The 25902-nt window shown below is 45.5% G+C and overlaps 1 protein-coding gene across 9 annotated transcripts in view; it reads right to left on the bottom strand.

Moving 5' to 3' along the window:
- The window catches only part of Rbms2 (RNA binding motif single stranded interacting protein 2), a 67174-nt gene that overhangs the window by 26109 nt on the left and 15163 nt on the right, over positions 1-25902 (bottom strand). For 2 of the 9 annotated variants that reach the window (XM_087902035.1, XM_087902034.1), the window contains exon 3: positions 23517-23577. Coding sequence is in view for 3 of the 9 variants with exons in the window: in XM_087902029.1 (XP_087758155.1) it covers positions 20601-20666 (66 nt within the window). In the remaining 6 variants the exon portion in view is untranslated. Of the gene's footprint in view, positions 1-20600; positions 20818-23516; positions 23578-23914; positions 24383-25902 lie in introns of those variants that run through there. The other 7 variants (XM_087902032.1, XM_087902031.1, XM_087902033.1 and 4 more) reach the window with 7 other exon arrangements.

Raw genomic sequence — 25902 nt, forward strand, 5'->3', positions numbered from 1 at the left:
CTTAGAATCTAGGTGCAGAGGAGATGCCAGGTAGACACTGATGAGGTCGGACATACAGTACAGAGTAAATCGAGTCACATGGCAAAATGCAGATTAATAAAAGCAGGTTAATTTAAATTATAAGTGATGTGGGATTCTCCTCTGTATGCTGTGAATATCAATGTTTTAAAAAGAAACTGCTTGGATCAGCACAGAACAGAATAGAAGTAGGTGGGGAAAACTAAACTGAATGCTGGGAGAAAGAAGGCAGAATCAGTGAGAAGCCATGTAGCCCTGCCGGAGACAGACACCAGAACTCTACCCAGTAAGCCACAGCCCTGTGGCAATACACAGATTAATGGAAATGGGTTAATTTAAAATATGAGTTAGCCAGAAATACGCTTAAGCCATTGGCCAAACACTATTGCAAATAATATGGTTTCTGTGTGGTTATTTCAGGGCTGAGCAGCCGGGAACAAACAAGAGACCTCTTACAACTAAGAGGATGACTGACAAACTGTAACATGAGAGCCGACTTGTTGGGGTTTCTGTCCCACCCGGTACCCCACAACCGGCATACCCCAAAGAAAATCACACACAAGACTCCATAAGATTATAAACTGATTGGCCCTTAGCTCTGGCTACTTATTAGTTCTTATAACATATATTACCCCATTATCCTTATCTATGTTAGCCATATGGCTTGGTACCTTTTTCAGCTGTCAGCTCACATGTTGTCTTCAGTGGTCTGGGCAGGAATGGCGGAGGGAGCTTCCTCCTCCCTAGCCTTCTCCTATTCTCATTGCCCTGCCTCTACTGCCTGTCTGGTTGACCCGCCTCTACTTCCTGCCTGGCCAATCAGCATTTTATTAAAATACATGATTGACAGAATACAGACAATTCTCCCACACCAACAAATTGCCAATATGGACAGATCTGTCTTTGAGATTTCCTGTTTCATGGAAAAGTCTACTGGACACTATGGACCTGTCGGCTGATGTCCCAACAGTACAGAAGAACTTTGGGTGACTGTCCAGGTAGCAAGATGTCTCTGTCAATTCTAGAGTTTAGGAAGTTGCTTACAATGTACTTCCTGTTTACTTAGGTAATATTATATACTTCTGGGGTCTTTGATGGAGTTGAAGAATAGATAGTTATAATTATAGTTTTCCTTAGTTATGATAAAAGATAAAGTAAATATAAATATTGTACTGCAATTCTTGTTTGATATCTGTTTTATTATATGTAATTTTACTATGTTAAAGTTAAAACCTTCCTTTTTATTTAGACAGAAAAGGGGAGGTGATGTGGGATTCCCCCCTTGTATGCTGTGAATACTATTTGTTAATAAAGAAAATGCTTGGACCTGCGTAGAGCAGAATAGAGGTAGGCGGGAAAAACTAAACTGAATGCTGGGAGACGGAAGAAGCCATGGAGATGCCACCAGAGACAGACATGCCGGAACCTTGCTGGAAGGCCATGAACCTCGTGGTAAAGTATAAAATAATAAAAATGGGTTAATTTAAGAGATAAGAGTAAGCTAGAAATATGCATGAGCTAACAGGCCAAGCAGTGTTATAATTAATACAGTTTCTGTGTGGTTATTTCAGGGCTGAGCAGCTGGGAACAAACAAGCAGCCTCCTACATACAAGAGCCAGTGGGACAAACCTGAGCTAATGGTCAAGTTTTCATAATTAATATGAAGTCTCCATGGCATTATTTGTGAGCTTCTGCCTACACAGGCATGCCTCTCCTGCTTCAGTGTAGTAACTCTGGGTGTCCTTGAACTCTTGACCTTTCTGCCTCCTCTTCCCAAGTACCAGGACTACAGCTGCACCCCACCATATCTGTTTTATGTAACAACTCCAAAAGGACCTGTCACCCCTGACTTCATTTGCTCATCTCAACATCTCTGTGAGGAAAGAGGCATATGGGTTCCCAGTCGGGAGACAGAGGCAGGAGGGCCCCTGAAAGTTCAAGAATAGTCTGGATCATATGATACTGTGCCTCAAAAACAAAACAAAATATGGGGACAGAATGCCTGTTTAGCACGAAGCTTTCAGTCGCCCGGCCCTGCTCACAGCCAGGAGCAGTGGTGACAATTGTGGTCCCAAAAGTTCAGAGGCAGCGTCAGGAGGGCTAGAGAGACGGCTCAGTGGTGGTGATCTGGGCATGGTGACGCACACATACTTAATATAAGCATTTGGGAGACAGGGGGAGGCAGATAGCTATGTTATTTAGGACCAGCGGAATGCCAGCTGGTTCCCCAGAACGCACATCAGGTGGCTCCAGGGAATGACACCCGGTTAAGACACCCGGTTCTGGTCTTTATAAGCATTGTACTCATGTTTATAAACCTACATCTGACACACACACAAACACACAATTAAAAAATAAAAACAAGGGGCCGGAGAGATGGTTCAGCAGTTCAGTCCACTGCTGCCCCTGCAGAGGGCTCGGGTTTGACTCCCAGCATCAACATGACAGCTCACGACAGTTTGTAACTCTGGTTCCAAGGGACCTGATACCCTTCTCTAGCCACCCCAGACACCAAGCGTGCACACAGCGCATATACATACATTAAGGCAAAGCACTCATACATATAAAATAAAAATACATAAATCTAAAAGAGTTTTTTTCTTTTGTTTTTGAGACAGGATTTCACTGTGTAGCCCTGGAACTCAGTCTGTAGATGAGGCTAGCCTTGTTGCGCTCTTTTGGTATATTTTTTGGTATATTCTGCCAGACAATGGTGGCACACGCCTTGAATCCCAGCACTCTGAGGCAGAGGCAGGGGGATCTCTGAGTTGGAGGCCAGAATGATCTACAGAGAGAGTTCCAGGATAGCCTGAGCTACAGAGAGAAAGCTTATCTCAAAAAAAAAAAATACACACACACACACATACACACACACGTACACAATAAATAAATGAATGCAAGAAAATAAAGCAAAGGTCCCCTTTCTACTTTGGTTTGTGTAATGAAGAAGGGGAGTTACAGCCCTTTCTCAAGGTTACATAATTGCTATGGAATGCAGTCTTGCTCTGTGAGTACATGTGTGTACGGTGTGTACGCCCATGCATGTATTCATGCTTAAGTATGGGTGCTCGCGGGCCATGCTGTGTATGTGGAGGTCAGAAGACACCCTCAGGTGTGGGTTCCCACTGTCCATTTCTAGACAGGGTTTCTCTTTTGTCTGCTGCCACACATGCCAGGCTCCGTGGCTGGTTACCCTGGGGACTTTTCCATGCCTGCTTCCCACTTGCAAGGGACACGGGGATTACAAAGTGAGCTAGCTAGAGAGCCTGGCTTACACCGTCCGAAAATGTGCATGACAAGGCCTCTACCTACAGAGCTCCCAAGTCAGGGGTCTTAATTTGACTCTTCACGTGGCTCCCAAGCCTACCCCGTCCACTCTCATCCGTCTACACTGGAGCAGCCGATGACATTCACCGACTACAAGCCTCTATTTACAAAATAAGATGTTTCTAAAATGTGTTCAAATCCAGTGTTAAATAAGATTTAAAAACAGGTAAAGGGCAGGAAAGCTGGTCCACACCTGCAAACCGAGCACTTGGGATTCGAGGGTAGAAGGATCAGGAGTTCAAGGCCAGCCTGCCCTATATGAGACCCTGTCTAAAAAATAAATAAAATAAAATAAAAATTTCTAAAAAACAGCCAGGCGGTAATGGCGCACACCTTTAACCCCAACACTCCAGAGGCAGAGGCAGGTGGATCTCTGAGTTGGGGGTCAGCCTGGTCTACAAAGTGAGTTCCAAAGCTGTTACAAGGGGAAATCTTGTTTTGAAAAAAGTAAAAATAAATAAATTAGAAAACCAGGTGAAAAGTTTACAATAAACCATATTGTCCCCTCTGCTTCTTTTTAACGTCTGGAGATGCAGTTCTGTAGCAGGGCTCTCATCTGTACAAATGCTGGGCAAGCCCTTCATTCCATCCCCCCTGAATAGAGATCTATCCCATCCACCAAAGACATCTACTATGTTTAGGGGTTGGTCTGATATTTGCAAATGAACCAAATCATATGAGTTCTGTCATCAGCACTAGACTGCAAAACACATGTTCTCTGCCCCCGTGTCTCGCTTGCTCCAGAGGACCCACCCTGCTTCAGCCAGCGTCTTCAGAAGCAGAGAGGACACAGTAGCACAGGCAGGCTGAGGGAGCCGGGGACAACACGGGGAACCCAGCAGAGACAGCAACAGACAAGGAGGTTTCCCAGGGCCGAGAAGCTCCCACAGGGAAAGTCCACAGGTTTTTGTCTGTGGATAAAAAAAATAAAATGAAAAAGAAAAAAAGAAAGAAAGAACATGACAGTTCCTAGAGATGATGGAGGAGGTTCACTGTGGATAAAGGGAGACATAGCCAGGGGCAGGGACATCCAGGAGAGTCCAGAGTGGACATGGCCAACTGTACTGGGCCATGTGGGGGGAGGGGGAGGGAACTGGATGCAGTAGCCAGGAGGCCCCAAAGAGGAAGGGTAACCAAAATGGCTGGATTATATAGGAAAGGGCAGCCCACCCGCTGGGTATGCCAGTCAGGAGGGCCCTGCAATAGGAGGGGTTGAGGGGTGCAGGGAGAACCTGGTGGCCACATTGATCTGATAGGTTAAACAGGCTCCTCAGTCATTTGTCCCTGGGTCTGAGACCTAACAGTTTGGTTTTTATAGTATACTGGAGATGAATTTTATCTGATTCTAGATTTAGTATTAGAACACCCAGCAGTTTAGAAATGCAAGATGTCTTTGGTTTGGTTTTGATTTTTTTGTGACAGGTTTCTCTGTGTGGCCCTGGTTGTACTGGAACTTGCTTTGTAGACAAGGCTGGCCTTGAACTCACAGAGATCCGTTAGCATCTGCCTCCCGAGTGCTGGAATTAAAGGCGTGCACCACCACCGCCAGTCTTGTTGCTTGTTTCTTGACACATTGCCTAATGTAACCCAGGCTGGCTTTGAACCCCAGATGCTCCAGCTTCCCGAGTGCCAGAGTTACAAAGCTCACCACCACGTCTGGCCTGATAAAGGATCTTTTGAAGGTAAGTTTTGTTAATATTAAACTTCCACTTTTATTTCTTTTGTTGGTTTTGTTTTTTGTTTTCCGAAACGGTTTCTCTGTAGCTTTGGAGTCCACTTTTTTTCCTACTTAGCGCTTTTTTCTAGTTCCCAACAGGAGGGAAGAAGGAAATGCTCCAGATCAAAACTTCAGACCTCAGCAAGTCTCAAAGGCTGGAACACACTCTGGTGGTAGAAATGGCAGAAGGAATATCAAAGCATAGCCCTGCCAATTTTCAAATCCTGTTTCTGTAAATAGTGATGTCAGCCAGGAATGACTGCTCATACCTGTAATTTCGACACTCAGAAGCCTGCTCCCCAAGTTGCTTTGGTCATAGTGTTTCATTTCAGCAATAGTAATCAGAACTGAGACAGTGGCCAAGGTGCCATTTTCTGATCCTTCTGATCCTGTGCCCTGGATGCTGAGACACAGGCATCACCATGACCAGTTTTATGCGGTGCTGGGACTGGGTATCTGGGCCTCATGCATGCTGGGCAGGCACTCAGCAACTAAGCTACATCCCAGTATATCACTTAATGTAAGCTTTTAATTTCGAAAAAAATTCATTTTCTGCATACTCAGCTGTTCATTATTCATTCAGAAATAGACAATGTTTTGATACTTTATGTATTTTTTTTCAAAAGTATGTATCTTTAACTTTAGATAGCATTTTACTAGTAAAGTGTAGTTAAAACACAGGCTTGGGATCTTCCTCCTTTGGGGCCCTCCCATTCCCAGGAGTTCTTATTTTCCTTGATAAATCTATGAAAATCAAGCAGGTCAACACAAAGAAACCTGGGCTCAACCATGGTTCAAAGAACAGAGCCACGGTGGGCAGCCAGGGTTACAGGAGACCCTCTGCAACACCGTGAGACCCTCTGCAACACCATGAGACCCTCTGCAACACCGTGAGACCCTCTGCAACACCATGGGACCCTCTGCAACACTGAGGGGGAAAGAGCAAAGGCGGTGACCTACTTTTACTAGACATGCCAGAAGGTGACTTTAAGACTTGAAAACAAGGAGGGGAACTTAGTTATTTAGAGAACAAAATATACCAGGTCTTCCCTTAGTCCCAGCATTCAGAAGGCAGAGGCAGGCAGGTCTCTGGGAGTTCAAGGCCAGTTTGGTCTGAAGTGAGTTCCCAGGCCAGTCAGAGCTACACATTGGCTTCAAGCAAAACAAAAACAATCTCCCTTATCCCAAATAAAAACAATTTGAGAAGAAAAATACCATTTCAGAAAAAGAGAACAGCGTGGCGAGAGTCATGAAGTGCTTTGTCGGGACTTAAGGCCAGTGAAGCTGGGGTGTAAGGCAGACAAAGGTAGGCGGAACTTTTCAGATACCGTAAAGTGCTGAGGGCTTCATTCTCAATACAAGAATTTTACTTTATTGTATTTTAAATAGCAGTGAAGCTCCTAGGCCCATGTTCTGAAGCGATGATGCCGTCTGCTATGGGAGACCAGGTTACAGAGAGCTGGGGGTAGCAGGGTCACTGGGGTGTTGATGTTTTTCCAGCACCACCCCAAGAAGACTCAGTGACTTCTTTCTGGGAAACTAAGCCACCAAACAAAAACTCCCAGTGAGCAGCAACCCTCGGAGCTCCCGCACACGTCATCTCGATGACTTTACAATGATACCCACTACTTCCCGTGCCAAGAACGCTTCCATCTGGTCTCTTAATGCCTTCCACTCAAACAGCCCCAAACCATGAGATGTAAAAGCTATGAAGTCAGAAACCAAAACAAACAGAAAATCAAAAAAAAGGAATCAAAGGAAAAAGAACACAGGGGGAGAAAACAGTGACCAGGAGAATTTCAAGAGAGCTAACAAAAATAACTGCATCTATGAAGCAAAAGCAAAAGTAAACACAGAGATGCAGACACAGCAGGGCATGCAGCTGCAAGGCCAGGCAGGAGTTACAGGGAGTTCTAGACCAGCCAGGATGAGAGCGAGACTCGTCCATGTCTCAAAACAAAACCAGCGAGGGCTGGAGAGATGGCTCAGCAGTTAAGAGCATTGCCTGCTCTTCCAAAGGTCCTGAGTTCAATTCCCGGCAACCATATGGTGGCTCACAACTATTTGTAATGAGGTCTGGTGCCCTCTTCTGACCTGCAGGCATACACACAGAATATTGTATACATAATAAATAAATAGATATTTTTAAAAGGAGTTAATAAGAAGCCTGAGCTAATGGGCCAACCAGTTTTATCATTAATGTAGACCTCTGTGTTTTTCTTTGGGGCTAAACGGCTGTGGGACCTGGTGGGATAGAAAACTTCAGTCAACAATATTTATTTCTTTTAAGTATACGAATGTTTTGATTGCATGTATGTCTGTATACCACATGTATGTCTAGTGCCTGAGGAGATCAGAAGGCATCAAGAAGTGGAGCTATAGACAGCTGTCAATCACTTTGGAAGTGCTGCTGGGAACTGTACTCTGGTCCTCAACAAGAGCTGGTGCTCTTAGCCAAGGTATCTCTCCCATCCCCCACCCCTTTGTACCCTTAAACTCGCAATAGCTGTGACTACCCGCACAGGAGCTGTTTAATACTCTGTCGTGGAAGTGAGAGGAAGCCTATCATCCCTGAGGGTTTATGCACAATTACTTGTTGATGGAAGCTGTCTTAGTTAGGGCTTCTATTGCTCTGAAGAGACACCATGACCTTGGCAACTCTTATAAAGAGTGTGGCTTAATCCAGGTGGCTTACATTTTCAGAGGTCTAACCATTATCACCATGGTGGGACACGCTGATGTGCAGGCGGATGTGGTGCTGGAGAAACAGCTGAGTGTCCTACGTCTTGCAGGAACAGGAAGTGAACTGAGACACTAGGTAGTACCTTGAGCATATATGAGACCTCAAAGCCTGCCTCCACAGTGACACCCTTCCTCCAGCAAAGCCACACCTCCTAACAGTGACACTCCCTTTGGGGACCACGTGCTTTCAAAGCACCACAAGGAGGGAAAGACTTTTTCTTAGATGATGTCATCACTGGTGAGGTGGCCCTGCTAGGTGATGTCATCATTGGTGAGGTGGCCCTGCTAGGTGATGTCATCATTGGTGAGGTGGCCCTGCTAGGTGATGTCATCATTGGTGAGGTGGCTCTGCTAGGTGATGTCATCATTGGTGAGGTGGCCCTGCTAGGTGATATCATCATTGGTGAGGTGGCTCTGCTAGGTGATGTCATCATTGGTGAGGTGCCCCTGGTGCTATAACCCTAAGGGGTTCATTGGGGGGGGTCTCTCTCTCTCTCATTCTCACACATACACAAACACACAACACTCAGACACACTCACACACAAAACATACACACACACCCATGGTGCGGGAGAATTGTCTGTATTCTGTCAATCATGTTTTAAATAAACGCTGATTGGCCAGGCAGGAAGTATAGGTGGGTCAACCAAACAGGAAGTAGAGGCAAGTGATGAGAACAGGAGTATTCTGGGAAGGAGGAAGCCCATTCCTCGCCAGTCCAGCCCAGATCACCAAAGAAGCAACATGTGACCTGCCCCACTGTCAAAGGTACTGAGCCATGTGGTTAATGCAGATAAGAATAATGGGTTAATATAAGCTATAAGAGCTAATAAGAAGACTGAGCTAATGGGCCAATCCGTTTATAATTAATGCAGATCTCTGTGTGATTTTCTTTGGGGCTTGCTGGCTGTGGGGAACTGGGCAGGACATAAACCCCAACAAGCAGGCCCCTTCATGTTACACACCCACACTAGCACAAACACACACATTCAGACACATTCACACACAGAAGACAGGCTAGAGCAGAGAAATGGAAGGGGGATTAGTGGTAATGGGAAGGAGACAAGAGAAGGTAAGGGCTGTGAATACGCTCAGAATATACTATGCACATAAGGAAACCTCTTAGTATATGTAATTAATATATGCCAATAAAAACATTTTTAATTTTTATTTATGTATACAGTGCTCTGTCTGCATATATGCCTACTCGCCAGAAGGGGGCACTAGATCTAATTACAGATGGTTGTGAGCCACCATGTGGTTGCTGGGAATTGAACCCAGGACCTCAGGAAGAGCAGTCAGTGCTCTTAACCTTTGAGCCGTCTCTCCAGCCCAATAAAAAACATTTTTAGAAATGAGGACTGAGCATGTTAGTCCATGCCTAGAATCACAAGAGTTTTGGAGTCAGAGGTGAAGCTGAGTTCAAGGTTGTCCTCAGCTACAGAGTGAATTCCCAGCTAACTGAGAGTACCAAGTGAAACCTTGTTTCAAACAATTATTTCAGGGGTTAAGAGTGTTTGCGGCTCCTGCATGGGATCGGACAGCTTCCAGCACCCACATCAAGTGCTTGATAAACCTCTTGCAACTCCAGCTGCAGGGAATCCAATACACACTCCAGGCTTCTGCTTGTTGGGGTTAGGACCAGGCACTGTGGTGTATGCCTTTAACACTGGCACTTGGAAGGCAAGGGTAGGCAGAAATTTGTGAGTTCAAAGACACCCTGGTCTGCATACATACATACATACACACACACACACACACACACACACACACACATATACAAATATATAAACATAAACGAACTATTATTTAGATCACAGAGTTATGTAACCATAACCACAATTTTAAAACATATCCATTATTTCCCCAAAGAAACCTATGACTACCAATTACTCCCCAGTTCCTTTCGCCCCCTTCTACGTCCACTCCTAGACAACCACTAATACACTCCCATCCCTATGGGTCTGCCTGTTCTGGGCATTCTCCGTATGCTCTGCTGGAGCGTCTTTCTTTCACGAGCTCACCGCTGATCCATTTGCAGCCAGCATCTCTACTTCATGCCTTTACCCGGCTGCACAGCCCAACTGTACGGGCACTGACCCTTCACCATCTGATGGGTTTTGGGAGTTGCCACGTAGGAACCATTATGAATAATGCGGCTGTGAACACCTGTGTGCGTGTTTTCCTCTTGGGTAAACATCTAGGAATGGAATTCTTGGGTCTGTATTTAACCTTTAGCAGCTGCCAAGCTTTCGAAAGTAAAAACATTTTACCTCCCTCCGCCACGGACTAGGGATTCACTTACTACACGCTACCTGTCATGAACGCTAACATGGGAGTGCAGCTATGCTACATCCCTTCTTCTCAGACCCTGCGTAAGAACGGACCCCTCTTCAACTAAACACACAGGAAGTGGTGAGAGGGGAAGGGGACGGCTGGCTAGCCAGGCAGATTAGTCAAGTCCACATTGGCAACCAATGGGGGAATAGATGCCACAGCCAGACAGCACACACTGATATTACAACCAATGGGGGGAGAGATGCCACAGCCGGACAGCACACACTGATATTACAACCAATGGGAAAATAGATGCTACAGCCGGACAGCACCCACAACACTGATATTACAACCAATGGGGGGAGAGATGCCACAGTCGGACAGCACTCACAACACTGATATTACAACCAATGGAGAGAGAGGTGCCACAGCCGGTCAGCATTCATGTCACTGATACTGATATTACTTCCTTTGGTTGGTTGAGAGGTTGTTTTTTGAAGCAGGGTCTAAGGTAGCTGAGGCTAGCTTTGAACTCTCTATGTAGCCACGGTAACCTTAAATTACTGATCCTCCTCCATTCACATTTGATGGGTTGGGATTGCAGTTATGTGCCACCATGCCTAGAAGACATTTATTTATTTAGAGACCTGCAGTTTTGTTATTGTTGGTTGTTTGGGTTTTGTTTGTTTGTTTTTGTTTATTAAGAAAAGGGTCTTAAACCCAGTGGTGGTGGCGGCACATGCCTTTAATCCCAGAGGCAGGTATTTCAGACCAGCCTGGTCTACAGAGTGAGTTCCAGGAAACCCTGTCTTGAAAAATCAAAAAAGGAAAAAAAAAAAAAAAGAAAGAAAAAAAGAAAGAAAGGAATTTTAGGGGTGGTAAGATGGCTCAGCAGGTAAAAAATCTTTGATACCAAGCCTGACAACTTGAGTTTGATCTCAGAGACCAACATGATAGAAAGAGAGAATGGACTTCCACACGTGTTCTGTGGTGTGTGCTCCCAGGGTGTGTGTGTGTGCTTGCACGCATGTGCACTATGTATGCTCGTGCATGTGTGTACTGTGTGTGCTTGTATGCATGTGTGTATGTTTACATGTGTGTGTTTACGTGTGTGCTAGCACGTGCACATGCCCACACGTGTGTGCATAAAAATCACTTTTAGAAAGCATAAAGGGGTTTAACACCAAGATTAAGAAAAAAATAAAAGCAGCTCCGTGGGTAATGGCGTTTCCCGCCAAGTAACAAGGGCCTCTGTTGTCCGAAGCGGTGTCATGGTAGGCCCTCCCTTCCACAAACAAATAAATAAATGTAATTTTAAAGGTTTTTAAAAGAGGGGCTTAGCAGGTAAGAGTACTGGTTGCTCTTCCAGAGGGTTCAAGTTTAGTTCCCAGCACCCACATGGCGGCTCACAACAACCTCAGACTCCAGTCCCAGGGGACCTGACGCTCTCTTCTGGCCCTGTAGGCACCCACATACATGTGACATATATACACATAAGTCTAATGAAAAACAAATCTTTAAAAAAAAATCAACCAATACTGCACTTAGTAAATACAGAAGTCCTTGAAAACATCAGCTTTTAAAATGTATTTAGCCCAGTGTGGGGTGCAGGCCTTTAGTCCCAGCATCTGGACTTCTGTAAATTAGAGGCTAGCCTGTTCTACATAGTTAGACCTTGCCTTAAGATAAAATAAAATTAATAAAAAATTAAAAGGATAGAAAATCTTGCTGGGCGTGGTGATGCATGCTTTTAATCCCAACCCTGGGGAAGGCAGAGGCAGGTGGACCTCTGTGAGTTCAAGGTCAGCCTGGTCACAGATAAGAGTTCCAGGACAGCCAGAGCTGTAACAATAAACTTTGTCTCAAAAAACAAAAACAAAAAAACAAAGAAAATTGATCTTAAAAAACTAAAGCAAAGCTTAATACTTGACGGAGGAGGCATCCCAGGGTCCTTAGCAAGGATGAACCCTGAGCGCCAACCCCCACACAGCATAACTGGGGCTGGTGCACACACCTGTGACCCTAGTATTCCTGAGGTCAAAGCAGCAAGATCAGGTCAAGGCCAGCCTGGGCTACGGGAGCTCCCATCTCAACCAAACAAACAGAAAAGGGAATGGCAGTATCACACACACTCAAGTAGGCCGTGTGTCCCAAGGAAGTCACTAAGGCCACAGAAATTTGAAGGTTTTTTTGTTTGTTTGTTTGTTTGTTTGTTTTGTTTTTTTAAGGCGGGGTCTCTCTCACTATGTATTCCTGGCTAGCCTGGAACTCACTATGCAGAGTCCTCAGATCCACCTGCCTCTGCTGCCAGAGCTGGATTAGAGCAGTGTTCCTGGCACCACATGCGCTCTGTGGGCAAACCTGCCAGAAGGGCAGGAGAAGCAGCCCGGTGCTTCAGGAGACTCGTTTCTAAACGCACACAGGGCAGAAGACCAAGTGCTGGGATTAAAGGCGAGCTCCACCACCTTGGCTCCAGGAGAAGCTTAATTAGCAGCAAAGCCCCAGTGTGGACTGAAACGGGAGAGCGGAGAACTGGGAAGGGGATCTACAGAGCTCCGGCCTGGCGGGCACAAGCCCTCGACCACAAGAACTCTAAACTAGGAAAGAGAGGAGGTCTCTGTCCTCGGCTGTCAACACCATTGCTCACTCGAAAGAAGACACACCAGTGGGGAGCAGGGAGCCAAGGGCTTTGACTGTGGACCTAGGAACCAGGAGAAAGAATGAAAGAACCGCCCAGAACAGACTCCGGCCCAACAAAGAAATCTGTGTGGACGGATGCGTGCCCCGCAGGAATTCAGATTATTTATTTTAGATACATTTTTCGTCACCTAGACTGGCCTTGACCTAAGAACACAGCTGAAGCTAGTCTTGCTTCTACCTCTCAAGTGCTAGAATCATACGTGTGCACCACTATGTCTTGTGAGAAAAATCTGTAAAGGTAAATTACCTCAAATCAAAATCAGTCCCATGCCAGGTAGTGTGGTACACACCTACAACCGCGGGATCAGGAGGTAAGGAAGACAAGCCTGAGCTACAGAGAGACCCATCTCAAACACACACAGACACACATGTACACATATGCACATATACACGCTTGAATATGCACACAGACACACAGACACACATCACACATGTACACACACACACACCATACACATACACTCACAGACATACACACACGTGTGTGTGCATACACACACAGCTGGGAGATGGTACAGCAGGTAAAAGACTTGCCAAACAGTCTATCCCGAGAATTGGTGTTTAGATCTTGAGAACCCATGCAAATGCCAGAACTCCCTGGTGGACGCGGTATCCACCTGTGATTCCAGGCTCCAAACGTGGCAATGGGACTTCTGGAGCAAATCAGCTAGCCAGAGTAGCAATACCACACAGACGTACGGGGGCAGGGGGGAGACACATGTGAACACATATACATTCATATATACCACACAGACACACAGGGGGGGAGACACATGTAAACACACATACATCCACATAAACCACACAGACACACAGGGGGGGAGACACATGTAAACACACATACATCCACATATACCACACAGACACACGGGGGGAGACACATGTAAACACACACACACATACATACATACATACATACACCACACAGACACATGGTGGGGAGGACATATGTAGACACACATATATCCACACATGCCACACAGACACATGGGGGGACACATGTGAACACACATATATCCATACATATACCACACAGACACACACGGGGGGACATATGTGAACACACATATACCACAGAGACACATGGGCGGGGAGGGAGGGAAACGAAACCAAAAGCAGTCCGTTTTCTTCTTTCTAAAGGCCACGGCTGCTGTGAGGAGATAAATTCTAGCGAAGGCCAGGAGATGATGTCAGGGGAGACGGGGCCTCTCACAGGCGGAATCCCTTGATTCCCAAACATTCCTCCTTCCTTCCCTACTTCATCTCTGCACCGAGGCAGCGCCTCCAAACATGAGGGCACAGTTTTGAGGCCTACAAGCTAACGTTCTTGATTTCTACTTTTTACCTGGCTCAAGACCATTACCATTTCTTTAAGTAATCACATTAAATTCTTGTAGAATTCTTGTTGAAATCCACACCTTCCCATTCTGTAACTTTCTATATTTATTTCTAGTCTCCTGCTCTCTCCCCTCTCTCTGGGAGTCTTGCTCTGGGTGGGCTGGAATTTGCTCTGCGAACAGGCTGCCTTCAAACTCCACGCAGTCGTCCGCTTCTGCTTCCGGAGTGCCGGGACTCCAGGCACACGCTGTGTGCCGACAAGCTTGCTTCCATTTTTGTAATGATTTCGATTCCAAAGGACAGAAATTTAATGTCCCAAGAAAGGCTGCCTTTATTAACTGATTTTAAATTTGTATTTATCCATTAATTTGTTTGTGGTTCTGGGGATTGAACTCAGAGTCTTGAGTAAGGTAACCAAGTGTTTTACCAAAAAGTTATAGTTCCATCTCCCCCCACCCCCAAAAAATAGATTTTTAGGCACTCAGTGGTTAAGAGTTCATACCGCTGTTGCTGGGGATCCAAGTTCAGTTCCCAGCACCCACATCAGGTAGCTCACAACTGCTTGTAAGTCTGCCGCTAAGGGATCTGGCATTCCCGGCCTCTGCAGGCACCTGCACTTGCGTGGGCCTACCCACACATATACGCATACATTTTTTAAAAAAAATTAATGATTTCTGTGTGTGTGTGTGCGCGCGCATGTGTGTGCACTCATGAATGCAGGTACCCACAGATGCCAGAAGCAACCAGTACCCCTGGAGCTGGATTTATGGGCAAGGTCCCTGAGGTGGATCCTGTACTCTAACTCTGGTCTTCTACAAGAGCAGTACACACCCAATCTCAGAGACTTCACCATGGGCCTCCACTTTGCTTCTTTGAGACAGGGTCTCATGTAGTCAAAACTGCCCTTGAATTTACAATCTTTTTATTTATTTAACTATTTTTTATTTTATTTTTCAAGACAGGTTTTCTCTGTAGCTTTGGAGCCTGTCCTGGAACTAGCTCTTGTAGACCAGGCTTGTTTCAAACTCACAGAAATCTGCCTGCCTCTGCCTCCCAAGCGCTGGGATTAAAGGCATGCACCACCACCTCCCAGCTGTAGCAAACCATTCTTACACATAATCACCTTCCCCCCCTAGAATCCATGTGAAACCAAGCATAGCCTCATGTGCCTACTAACCCATCACTGGGGGAGAGAAGCGGATTCCCAGAGTTCAACGGTAAAGACAGCCCGTCTGGAAACTCCCCTCCCCCTCCCCCCCCCCCCCCACACACGATAAGAAAACTGTGACTTCCAGAGAGACACGGTGCCACATGCAAATTATCCCAGTACTTGGGAGGTAGAGACAAGAGGACCAGGGGTCCAGTTTTTTTACCAAGGCTGGGGTCAACCTAGGCTACGTGAGACTATGTCTCTAAACACAACATCAACAAGAAAATGATGACCGCCACGAATTCCTCGGAGAAACCTTCCCTTGGTAAGTAAAATATATGAGATGCTTCAAAGTAAAATACCCCTGCTTCTGCGTGTGTTCTCTTTTTGAGGCCACCACGTCTGGCTGTTGCTGTTTGGAGACAGTCTCACTATGGAGCTGCTCTGGGACTCATTACGTAGACCAAACTGGACTCCAATTCTGAGCTCCACCTGCCTCTGCCTCCCAAATACTGAGATTAAGAGTATGCAAACACATCCAGCTTTTTTGTTTTTTGAAGACAGGGTCCCAAGTATCCCAGGTTGGCCTTGATCTTGCCAAGTAAACCAGGATGACTGGACTTCTGATCCCCCTCCCCCCCCCACCCCCCGCAAGTACTGGGACTACAGGACCCACTACACGCTGTTTTTTGCGATGCTTGGCTGAAGCCCAGAGTCTCATGGATGATAGGCAAGCAGTTTACTAATAAGCTCCCCATTTTTATTTTATTCTCTAAAAACTGGATTATATTGGCCAGGCCATGGGGGTGCACACCTTTAACCCCAGCACTTAAGAGGCAGGTGTATCTCTGTGAGTTTGAGGCCAGCCTGATCTACAGAGCAAGTTCCAGGACAGCCAGGGCTGTTACACAGAGAAACCATGTCTTGAAAAAACAAAAACAAACAAACAAACAGAAAAAAAAAAAGATTACATTTTTACTGTGCACATGCACGCTACAGCACACATGTGGGGGAAACTGTTCCTGCCCCCCACATCATGGCAGGCTTTTTTGTTTGTTTGTTTTGGGACAGGGTTTCTCTGTAGCTTTGGAGCCTGCCCTGGAACTCGCTCTTGTAGACCAGACTGGTCTCAAACTCACAGAGATCCACCTGCCTCTGCCTCCTGAGTATTGGGATTAAAGGTGTGCACCACCACTACCTGGTGAGTTTTATTGTTTTTATGAGACAGGGTCACACTATGAACTTGAACTGGTCTAGAGATCATTATGTAGATGAGGCTGGCCTCAAACTTGGGTCTCTGAGGATGGTGGGCTTCAAGCCTGTTTATGGGGTGCTGGGAGCTGGAGACTACCAGGGCTTCACGTGTGTTGAACAAGAAGAACTCTGCCAAATGAGCTGTAGCCCCACCCCTTTGGCTTTTGTTTGAGGCCTGGGCGTAAGGACTCAAAACTCTGTGTAGCTGAGGATGACTTTGAATTCCTAACCCTCCTCCTGCCTCTATCTTCCAAGTGTTGGTTCAACAGAATGCCTGGATGACAGACATGTGACATTCAGCTTTTGTTTTAGACTGATTCTTGCAGTGTGACAGAGGCTACCCGGGACTTGTGGCAATCTTCCTGCCTCTGCCTCCCAAGCGCTGGGTCTGTGCCCCCACACCTGCAGCAAAACTGTCTCAGCCTGAAGTCTAGAAAAAGTCCACCAAACTACCGGCAGACATTTCCTCCAGAAGTGGGGTCTGAGCAAGACAGACGTGAAGAAACTACAGGACTTTATTTTACAAATCTTTTTGTTCTTAATTTTTAAAAGAGAGCATTTTATGGTTATCACTAAAAATTAACAAAAAAAATTTAAATTTCTCTTTCTCTCTCTCTTTTGTTTTATTTTTTTTGAGACAGGATTTCTCTATGTAGTCCTGGCTGCTCTGGATCTCAGAACAGGCCAGATTTGAACTCAGAGATCTGCCTACCTCTGCAGGGATTAAAGGTATACAACACTAGGTCAAATGGCTTGTTTGTTTGTTTTTCTGAGACAAGTTCTTTCTACGTAGACCAGGCTAGCCTTAAATTCACAGAAGGCTACCATGCACATCCCAAGATCTTTAAAATTGTTAACTTTGGGTAAAAAGTGCACAAAATGGATGGGAAAGATGGCTTAGTAGTTAAGAGCACTGGCTGTTCTTTCAAAGGACCAAGGCAGGGTTCCCAGCACCCACTGTTGTCTGCTGACTCCAGTTTTGGGGTTCAACGGCTTTTCTGGCCTCCAAAGGCAACAGGCACACATGTGGTGTGCAGACATACCTTCAGGCAAAACACCCATACACATTAAAAAAATAATGCACAAATTGCTATGCCTGGTGGTGCTTGCCAGTAAGCAAGCCCAGGAGTCTGGAGACTAGAGCCGGGAGGGCTACTCTGTTTGAGGGCACCTTGGTCTCCACAACTAGAGTAAGTTTCAAGCCAACCAGGGTTACATGGTAAGAACTGAAACAACAACAACAACAACAAACCACACGAGAAAATACATTGAAACTCTTTGTTTCCTGAAAAAGAGCAACACAGCAGTGTCTCAGTTCATATGCCCAGAATTCACGAGTACACACACACACACACACACACAGACACACACACACACACAGGAAATCAGTCATATGTCTCAGTTCATATGCCTGGAATTCACAAGTCCACACACACACATGAAATCAGTCATATGTCCGGAATTCACAAGGCCATACATACATACATACACACACGAAATCAGTCATATGTCTCAATTCATATGCCCCAAATTCACAAGTACACACACACACAAAATAGGTCATATGCACAGCCGCAATAGGCAAATTTGCAAATACAACTCCCAATGTTTTAGAACATTGACTGTAAGAATCTGAAGACTTCTATTTTCACCGGACATTTTCATGTACTTATTTTGTGTATGTAGAGGCCAGAGGATAGCCTGTGGGAGTCTCCTTCTACTATGGGGGTTCTGGGGATGGAACTCGGGTCCTTGGGCTTAAAAACACGACCTTTGCCAGCTGAGCCATCTTAACAGACCCCCAAAAACTTTTTAAATTACTTTTTAAACTCTTTTTGTTTATTATTATCATTAGTGTATATCTAGTATGTGTGTGTGAGCACGTACACATGCCCCACTGTGTGTGTGTGTAGGTCAGAGGACAAGCGTCAGGAAGGGAGTGATTGGCTCTTTCTTCCATGGGACCTGAGGCTGGAAATCAGGTCATCAGGTTTGTGTGGCAATCGCCTTTACCCACACAGCCAGCTCACCAATACCCAGAATTTTTGGCCATATATTAGTAACAATGCAGATGCCTCCTCTTCTAGCCACCCAGACCTTATAAATTATCAGGAAGAGATATGAGATTAAATCCAAACCCACAGTACTATCTCTTGCTGCTTCTCGCACTCTCCTATGCTTAGAATCTAAACATTAGGCTGTTTGCTTAGAAGTGCGTGTTTAGCATGTGCAAGGCCGTAAACTCCAGCCCCCAAACCAGAAAACGGAATCTACAGCCTAAACACCTCTCATAATCCACAGGGAGTGGAGAGCTGAGGAAAGACATTTTCGATATATTCAGATCAGAAGTTCATTCAGTTTTGTTTTAACGGTTATCCGGAGACACTTGAATGGAAGAAGAATCAGGAAGGAGCTGTATTGGGAGCTGAGAGGAGGCTGAGCCAGCAGCATCACAGTTTGAGGACCAGGCTGGCCTACATAATAGAACCCTCCTGAAAACAAAGAGGAAGAAGAGGAAAAGAGGAAGAAAAAGAAAAAAAGATCCAGGTGCAGTGGCTCATCCATGCCCGTGATCCTAGTAGGGCAGCAGCAAATTCAAGACCAGCCTGGGCTACAGAGTGAGCTCTAGCCTGGGGTAAAGACGGAGGCCACATCTCAAAACCCCAAAACTTACAAAAAAAAAAAAAAAAAAGAAAGAAAAAAGAAAAGAAGTTTTCTATAGTACTATATAGATTTGAGGAGAATAAAAACAGGTGGCCTATTCCCCTTTCAAACATACATACATATAAATGAATAATATATATGACAGGAAATCAGGTTATACATTATCCATATTGGTACATTATGTATATAATACAATCAAAAATATGTATAGACCTTGCTTTCTTTCTTCTTTCTTTCTTTTTGGTTTTTCAAGATAGGGTTTCTTGTGTGGCCCTGGCTGTCCTGGAACTTGATCTGTAGACCACGTTGGTCTTGAACTCAGAACTCAAAGATCTGCCTGCCTCGGCCTCCTAAGTGCTAGGATTAATGGCCCGTGCCACCGCCGGGCTGTAGAGTTTTATTTCTGTAAGCATATAAACAGAATGAATACCACATAAACTCAGACCTACTAGGGTCCTGCCCTGATGAGATACTAGTGTTTCAGTCTCTGGAATGGTCTCTTCAGGTCCGAGAGGACGTGAACCTTTCTCTAGCTCCAACATTCCATCAGAGAAACTAAGCACAGAACTCTGGAAGAACAACTACAATGTCCAGAATGGTTTGGAAGTTCTCCTGCTAAAGTTCTTCTCCAAGAACTTGGCCACGAGACACCAAGAAACTGCCAAGGATATTCTCTGGCAAAGGGGCAAGACCGTCCATCCCTCCAGGCTGTCTGTTCCCTCAGCCCTAAATGAGCTTCTCGGACAGCCACGGGTTAATCATAAAGACTCCAGGAATCCTTGCTGAGCCTGGCTATCTGCAGGGTTCCAAGTATCCGCTCAAAAGGCAAGACCCAAAGAATCACAGAGCTCTCTGCCTTAATCCCAAAGCATGTTATCTCCCCAAATTCCTCTGCCAGGATGGGTGGAGTAGGGTAGGGTCTTGCGTCTAGAAACAAACTCAGTTCTTGATGAGCCCAGAGTCCTCTAGGAATACCTGCGACTTCAGCTACCTGGTTTGTGTAGAAAGGGGAGTGGGATGGGGGTAGGGGAAGACACAATTAGCCCAAGTGATAAATAAAATAATCTTGTGGGGAATGAGCCTGGGGACAAGGTCTGGGATGACACACTGTCCCCAAGAACATTGGCACATCAGCAGACAGTCAAACTAACTTCATTTCACAAGATACAAACTCGCAAAGTTGACTGTTTTTATTCCGCCGGCCGTCTCTGGCCTCACAAACCCTGGATCTAAAGTCCTTCAACTCCAGAACCAGGTGCGAAAAGGCAGGGAAAGAAGGGGCAGAAGCAGAGGCGCTGAAGGGGGAAGAGAGGAATCTAGTTGCCCCTCTTAAAGGAGAATGGTTAAACCAAGGGCACTCCCGGACCCCTCAGAAAGGAAGTCGCAAGATTCCCCAAAAGCATTTTCCTACCTTCTTGTTGTTCTTGTTATACCCAAAAGTCGAAATCCCAGGCCTGGAAGTCACTGATAGCAGCATGTTTTCTTTACTGTTAGAGAACTGAGAGAAAGGAGAGAAGGAAAGGGAGGGGGTGGAGAGGGAGGGAGGAGGGGGAAAAAGGAGAGGAAGGGAGGGAAAGAGAGAGGGAAAGGGAGAAGGGAGGGGGAGGAGAAAGGGGAGAAAAGGAGCGAGCAAGAGAGGGGGGGGGGCTGCGGGGAAGAATGAGCTAGGTCTGCCTCGCGTCGCTGACAGAAGTTAACCAAGAGTCAGGACAAGCCACTTCCACTGGGTCCTAATGCCCAGGATGTTCTAGTTTGGTTTGTTTTCCATAGGCTTAGGAGTGGGAGTTAGAGAGAAGAGTTCTTAGGTCTAGTCCTTGTCAAATGCAGACTCATTCCCTCACGAACAAGTTCTGATTACCGCAAAAAGACAATTATCCTATTATTAATAAAAGGCAAAGATTTTTGTTGTTGTTTTGATTTTATTTGAAGCTTTCTTTCCCTCAAATCTCAGCTACAAGATTTCAAGCTCCGCCTGCAAGATGGCTTAGTGGTAAAGGTTGCGAAGCCTAAGTTAGGTCCTCAGATCTACAAGGTAGAAGGAGAGGAACAAAATTGTTCTCTGACCCCTACAAGCACCCACTGTGGCACGCCATTCAAAATAAATGTAATAATTTTTTTTTTTTTTAAGATTTCAAGTCTGATGTAAAAGGACCCCACCCACCCACTCTGCCTCCCAGAGCCGGTTTAGGAAACTATACTGAGATGCAGTGTGTGAAACAAGCTTGGAGCTCAAACTACTTTATATTTAGGCTGATTTTTGTTTTGTTTTTGTTTTTCGAGACAGGGTTTCTCCGTAGCTTCGAAGCCTGTCCTGGAACTTGCTCTGTAGACCAGGCTGGCCTCAAACTCACAGAGATCCGCCTGCCTCTGCCACCCAAGTGCTGGGATTAAAGGCTTGTGCCACCACCGCCTGGCTATTTAGACTGATCTTAACACATTAAGAAAGAACATGGAAGCTGGAGAGAGGGCTTAGGGGCTAAGAGCATTTGCTGCTCTTCCAGAGGACCTAGCTCACGCCTGGCAGGCATCCATATCAGGTGGTTTATGACCACCCCTTATTGCTCCAGCTTTTACTGTTCTCTCTCTCTCTCTTTCTCTCACACTGTCATACTCTGTTATAGTCTCTCTCTCTCTCTCTCTCTCTCACTCTCTCTCTTTCTCACTCTCTCTCTCATACACACAATTTTTTAAAAGATAAAAATGAACTTTTGGAGGTCTTATGCGCATTGGTGTTTGGCCTGCATGTGTGTCGGGGGCGAGGCTGTCAGATCCCCTGGAACCACAGTTACAGACAGGTGTGAGCCCCACATGGTATTGGAACTGAACCCTCTGGAAGAGCCACCTCTTAACCTCTTAACTGCCAAGCCATTCTTCATCCCAGAAAATGAGTCTTAAAAAAGCAAATAAGTAAATAAATATTAATAATAGTGAAAAAGCAAGCTCATGGCCTGGAAATGGTGCTGTGCCGTGTAAAGCTGAAACTGCAGCACACTCGAAGGACAGCCGACCAAATCTGAGGCCGGAAGTCAGCCTGATCTTCAGAACAGCAGGCTAGCCAAGGCCAGAGTGAGGCAGGAGATCACAAGTGCAGGCCAGCCTAGGCTAGTAGGCTAGGCTATATTTTTCTCTTCTCTCTCTCTCTCTCTCTCTCTCTCTTTCTTTCTTTCAGATGATGTTTAACAGGTAAAGGTGCCCAAGGTCAGAATTGAGTTTCGGCACCACATGGTTAAAGGGAGAGCCCACTCCCAGAAGTTGTTCTCTGACCTGCATAGATGCTGTGGCATGCACAGTCCAACACACACACACACACACACACACACACACAGAATGAAGGTGAGTACACAAAGAGCACACACGAATTGGCTCTGTGACGACGTCAGCACTCCCACTCCAGAGTCTCAGCAAGGAAGGCACCCTCAGCCAGGCACGGTGGCTCACACCTTCAATCCCAACAAAACCAAACTAATAAATAAATAAATAAATGCCATCCATCGTAACAATTTCATGAAGCTCGGAGCTTGGCGGTTTTTGAACACGCGGAAGCCTTTATTTTATTGGTGTTGTACTTGTCTACTTTTGGAGGGGGGATCAAAACCAAAGGCTCTCCGTTCAGTACGCTCGGCACACTCCCTAAGCTATACAAAGTAATGTCTTCAGCCCAAGAGAAGCTGTCTTACTTATTACCTATTTACCTACTTATGTAAGGTGGGTCTCATCTGCAGCTCTCACTGACCTCACTCATTATCCCCCTGTCTCAGACACCTTAGAGCAGGCCTACTAGCATAGACACGCTCGGCAGTGCCTCGTTTTGCTTGGGTATTTGTTTGGCTTGGTTGTTTGGTTTGATGATGTCAGGTGACCAACCGCTCTGCCACCGAGCCACATTCCCGCCCCCCAGCCTATACTTGATGCTTCTTTTTAAAGTTAGCTTTATTTAAATCATGAGTGAGTATTATACATCACGTATGTTCCCGGTGCCTATGAACGTCAGAAGAGGGCATCAGATGCCCTAAAACTGCAGTCACAGATGTTTGTGAACCACCATGTGGGTGCTGGGAACCAAGCCTCGGTCCTGGTCCTCTGTATTAGCTCTTAACCACCAAATCAACTCTCCAGCCCTGTCTGATACTTTTAAGACAGGGTCTCAAGTAGCCCAAGCTGTGGTTGGGTTCCACAAAGTCAGAGAGGATGAACTCCTAATCATCATGCCTGTTTTCCTGATGGCTAGGTCACAGATTAGACCCCCTTGCCCAACGCTTCGACTTTTTATTCTATTATTTCCTTAGCCCTTAAAACCCCAGAAGCTTAAACAAGTAGAAAAACTCACCAGGTGTGGAATTTCTTGCCACGCTGAATGAAGTTCGCAGAGTTAGGATATCGTCTCTGAGCTGTCCAAGAAACAAAACATAACTCTTTAGAAAAGCTCACAAGGGGCTGGTGAGATGGCTCAGTGGTTGAGAGCACTGACTGCTCCTCCAGAGGACCCGGGTTCAATTCCCAGCACCCACATGGCAGCTCGCAGCTGTCTGTAGCTCCAGTTCAAGAGAATCTGACATCATTATACCAATGCGCATGAAATAAAGTTAAATAAAGTTTAAAAAAATAAAAAAATTTAAAGAAAAATAAAAAAAGCTCACAAAAGTCTCACAAAGGAGGAGAAGAGGAGACTTTTTAGGAAAAAAGACTAGAACGTAAGAGAATCCCACGCAGTCGCGGTAAACTCACCTCCAGTATGCCCTCAAAGGAGCAGCTGTAGCAAGAAAAGAAAACTTAAGAATGACCCACAGAAGTCCACTCATCTGATCAAAACAGGGAGGGAGACTGACCGGCCTCAGAGCCCCTCCTCAGTCCCGGCTGCCATCACACACGCTCCAAAAGCAAATTAGCTCTTCATCACAACAGACCTTAAACCCAAACCCTCTCTGAAATGAAGCTCTGCTTGCTGGTTTTCCCGTCACTGTTTTGCTGTGATAACGGAACAGACAGTGCCAGCATTCTGCAGAGTAAACACATGCGGAGCGATCCCCAACTCTACTTTCATTTACAGCAGGACAGGAAGCGCTTGCTCAACTCAAGGGACACAGGAAGGGTGGGGACGGCCTCAACGTGGGAATCGTGGGAATGGCCACTGAGCATGAAAATGGGGGTTCAGCACAGCACAAAAGTAAATAACAGCATCTCTCAGGGACACCACATTTTCCAAGAACTGCCTTTTCCATCCTCAGAAGCCTTCATCCACCAGATCCTGACCCATCTATCTAAATATCTAAGTATCTAAATGATATTAACTGGTATCTCACCACGGCAGGCAGATCTGTGAGTCTCAAGCCAGCCTGGTCTACAAAATAACTCAGGGCTATTATACAGAGAAATCCCACTTCAAAAAAAAAGTAATAATAATAAACTGGATTTTTGGTGTATTTTTGTGTGTCTGTTTGTGTCGTTTTGTTGTTGTTGCTGTTGTTGTTCCAGACAGGGTTTCTCTGTGCATGCCTGGCTGTCCCAGAATTTGCTCTGTAGACCAGGCTGGTCTCGAACTCACAGATCTGACTGCCTCTGCCTTCCAAGTGCTTGGGTTTAAAGGCAGGCGCCACCACCGCACGTCTAATATTTAAAAAGTAGAATTGTCTTATTCTCTTCTGAGTCAAGTCTCACTAAGCAGCCTCCACTGGCCCCAAACTCAATGATGCTCAGCTTCTTCCCTCTTGGGATAGAGATGAGCTACTGCGCCCTGCTTTAATTTGTAACTGATACACAAAAGCATCAATATACATACTAACCAACACTGGTCAGGGTTTTTATATATGTATACATTGTATAATGCTTATATCAGGTTAAACATCTGTCCCTTCTAACACTTATCATTTGTGATGAAAACATTCAATTTTTGTCTTCCTAGAGGCAGGGTTATGTTTTTTTACTTCTTTTTTCTTCCTATTTTTAAAATTGATATTTATTGAGCTCTACATTTTTCTCTGTTTCCCTCCCTGCCTCTCCCCTCCCCGCTTCAATCCTCCCCCAAGGTCTCCATGCTCCCAATTTACTCAGGAGATCTTGTCATTTTCTACTTCCCATGTAGATTAGATCTATGTCTCAGTGTCCTCATTGTTGTCTAAGTTCTCTGGGACCGTGGTTTGTAGACTGGCTTTCTTTGCTTTATGTTTAAAAACCACCTATGAGTGAGTACATGTGAAAATTGTCTTTCTGTGTCTGGGTTACCTCACTCAAAATAATGTTTTCTAGTTCCATCCATTTTCCTGCAAAATTCAAGGTGTCGTTATTTTTTTCTGCTGTGTAGTACTCCACTGTGTAAATGTGCCACATTTTGAGGTAGGGTTTTGTTAACAACTTAGTCCAGTCCCTCAACTCACCCTGAGAGAACTACCTCCCATGTTTGGAACCTTAAAATATTTACTTTTATTTGTGTGTGTGTGTGTGTGTGTGTGTGTGTGTGTGTGTGCGCACACGTGCACATTCAAATTCCATAGTGTGCTGCTTGTAGTCACAGAAAGACTCTCAAGCTGTTCCCGGAGCTAGTTCTTTCCTTGGGCGGGGTATAGAACTCGGGCCCAGACCCACGAACAGGTGCCTCCACCTGCTAACACACCAGACTTTCTACAACAGTCCCTTGTACCTCAGACTTTTCTCCTTTGTAAAATGGAGTAAATAATTACCTATTTCCTAGCATTTTAAGTGAAACAAATGAAGCCAGT

The sequence above is a fragment of the Myodes glareolus genome, chromosome 26 (assembly GCF_982192425.1).
Source record: "Myodes glareolus chromosome 26, mMyoGla1.1, whole genome shotgun sequence".
Lineage (NCBI taxonomy): Eukaryota > Metazoa > Chordata > Mammalia > Rodentia > Cricetidae > Myodes > Myodes glareolus.